The sequence below is a fragment of the Eubalaena glacialis genome, chromosome 4 (assembly GCF_028564815.1).
Source record: "Eubalaena glacialis isolate mEubGla1 chromosome 4, mEubGla1.1.hap2.+ XY, whole genome shotgun sequence".
Classification (NCBI taxonomy): domain Eukaryota; kingdom Metazoa; phylum Chordata; class Mammalia; order Artiodactyla; family Balaenidae; genus Eubalaena; species Eubalaena glacialis.
Window position 1 is genome coordinate 186,356,340 of NC_083719.1, and position 2,611 is coordinate 186,358,950.

A 2,611-nucleotide genomic window follows, 5' to 3' on the forward strand; every position below is an offset into this window, starting at 1 on the left:
CGGTGCTCCCAGACAGGCCCCCCAGCCCACCCGCCTACCAGACCTCAGCTTGGGGCTGACGCATCCCCACCAGGAAGGGTGATCGGCACAAGTCACAACGTGGCCAGGGGACCTCAGAGTTCTGCGTGCTGCTGCCGGGGCCCCTCTGGCTTCCAGCCGGTATCCTGGGCGGTCTTGTCCGGGGGCAGGGCTGAGGCGGCTTCTGGAAGGCCGGGCAGGCCCCACACAAGCTCTTTGGTGGCAGGAGAATCAGCGGGGCGTTCCAAGCACTGGGAGGGGCCCTGTCTCTTGTCCTTCCCACAGGGCCGCTGGAAATGCTGCCTTCCCAACCTGTACATCTAGAAACGAGGGATAGGAGGTGAGAAGTGTGGGGTGGGGAGCCTGCCCCGCCCCCGCCCCGCCCCCGCCCCGCTGTGCCTGTGCCTCTAACCTGCCCAGCCCCCACCCCCAGCCTGCAGGCCCTGCCGACTCCCTACCAGGGGGAAAAGGGTGCCCCAGCCAGGAAACGCTGAGACCAGAGGGATTCCCAGGCCATACCCACACCTCCCTCGGGGGGCTTGGAAAGTCAGAATTGTCCTGTGGTCTCTCAGCTTCTGTGCCTGAGCCCCCAACAAGCTGGGGTTAAACAGGCCATCCCTCCCCGCTCAGGTCCTGTCGCTGGCCCTGTCGCTGGCCCTGCGCCCAGTGGCCACTGGGTCACCTCCGTCGTCAGCCCTCTTTCTTTGTCTCTGCCATTGCCTCTGCCCGGGATGCTCTACCCGGGGCTGGGTCCGTGGAGAGGCCGTCTCTGACCCACCCCCCCAGCTTTGGTAGCACCTCACAGTTCATTCTCCATCTCTGACACTGATCTTGGCCTTCGGGGTCAGGCCCAGAGCAAGTGCCCACTGAATCAAGCGCTGCAGCCCGTTCCCATCTTAAAGAAATGGGAAACTGAGGCTGGGAGATGGACGTGCCTGGGACGAGACCACACAGCCTGCGACAGCAAAGCCAGGCCCGGCCACTGTTGTGTGCTGACTGCACTGAGGACCTCACCGGCCGACAATCTTCCTAACTCTCTGGCCTGCTGACCCCACCCCCCAACCCAAGGAGCCCCTGAAGATGTGTGGAGGGCTGCCCTACCATCTCAGGTTCCTTGTTTCAAAGACCGTCTCCTCGTCGCTGTCCAGCGATGCCATCTCGGTTGGGTCCTCGGTGTTGGCCAGGAGCCCGTACCTCCTCCGCTGCGGCTTTTTCAATCTGGAAGCAGACCCAGGCTCGCTCAGCGGCCCTCTCATGGCCCTTCGGTGGAGCTGCTGACACTCTGCCCTGCTTCCCACCTTCTCCGATAATGCTCGTCTGCTCGACTCTCAGAGTCTTGCTGTGAACTTTCCGGCTCCAACTGCGTTTCTTCTCATAATGGTCACAATCATTATCAGTTGCTGTGGACATCTCCCTTGGCAGGCCCCCAGGGCATAGGCCCTTGGGCGAGGACCCCTGGGAGGGGGGCGCTGTAATTCCATTTTACTAATGAGACGACTGAGCCTTAGAGAGAGTTTGCTAAAGACATCAAGTGGAAGGTTGTCACGGGCAAAAGCCCCGGCTCCTGACCACCACCAGGGAAAGCATGGGACCCTCTGTGGTGGATGTGGCACGTATTCAGATGGGAGATGAACATTGTGTACCCACAGCAGTGTCAATGCAAGACAGAAAAGGCCCCTTCAGAGCATCTGGATATGATCAGCTCTGCGTGACAAAGGCCCTCTGGAGATCAGCCCCAGAGAGGAAACCAAACGGGGAGGACAGACGCCTGAGAAGGGGGTCACGGGCCTGCAGGAGGCAGGGCGTACACCGCGGGGAAGGCAAGAGGGGTCCTCAACTCTTGGGGAGAGCGTGGGCAGAACCTAAACACTGACGATCACAGCCAGCTCTGGGCTGAAGAAACAGGAGGAGCAAGGTGCGGGGGCAGGCTCCCACCCGGCCCTGGTCAGGCTGTGGGCGTTAACTACAGGGAAGGATGCGGCCAGGCCCGCGTGGCAGATGCAAGTTGGGTTAGTGGGCGCTGCGCTCGTCGTCGCCGGGCTGGGGGAGCCGCAGAGGGTCCCGGGAATTCCCGGTGCCCTCATCATCCCGCAACCTCTAGAAAACCGATCCCAACATCCCGAAGGAGCGGTGCGTCACGTGATGGCCTGACCCCACCCACTCACCCACCCACGTCCCCACCCACTCACCCACTCACGTGACGATGGCGCACCGCGCTGGAGAGGCGGGGCTCTCGCGCCGCAACACTTGGGGCGCGAGGCGCGCGCGGATTGGCCGCGCCAGGGCGGCGGCGGCGGCGTGCGCCTGACGCACCTGAATGCCCGGATGAGGAAGTAGAGCACGGCCAAGAAGATGAGGCCCGTGACCACGTAGAGGGAACGCAGAAGCGGCGAGTCCGGCGAGCCCAGCGGCCAAGGGTGTGTGCTGTTGTGCGGCGCGCCCGGCTGGCTCCCGTTCGTCACGGCGGGCTGCAAGAGCGTGGCCTGCGTGCGGCGCAGCGACGGGGGCGCGGCATCCTCGGCTCCGCACAGCAGCGCCGGCAGCAGCAGCAGCAGGAGCCGCGGCGGCAGCACACGCGGCCCCATAGCCCGCC

At 64.0% G+C, this 2,611-nt stretch overlaps 1 protein-coding gene across 2 annotated transcripts; it reads right to left on the minus strand.

Moving 5' to 3' along the window:
• Positions 1–249: 249 nt before the first annotated feature.
• On the minus strand, positions 250–2,611 carry FAM174C (family with sequence similarity 174 member C). Of its 2 annotated transcripts, XM_061190930.1 has the most exons (3): positions 2,332–2,611; positions 1,120–1,236; positions 250–338 (listed from the first exon to the last, which is right to left on the minus strand). In XM_061190930.1, coding segments are annotated over exons 1-3 (390 nt in total). In that variant the 5' UTR covers positions 2,604–2,611; the 3' UTR covers positions 250–337. The 2 variants fall into 2 exon arrangements, with proteins under 2 accessions (XP_061046913.1, XP_061046912.1); XM_061190929.1 differs by lacking the exon at positions 250–338 and having other exon boundaries at positions 1,149–1,236; positions 2,216–2,611.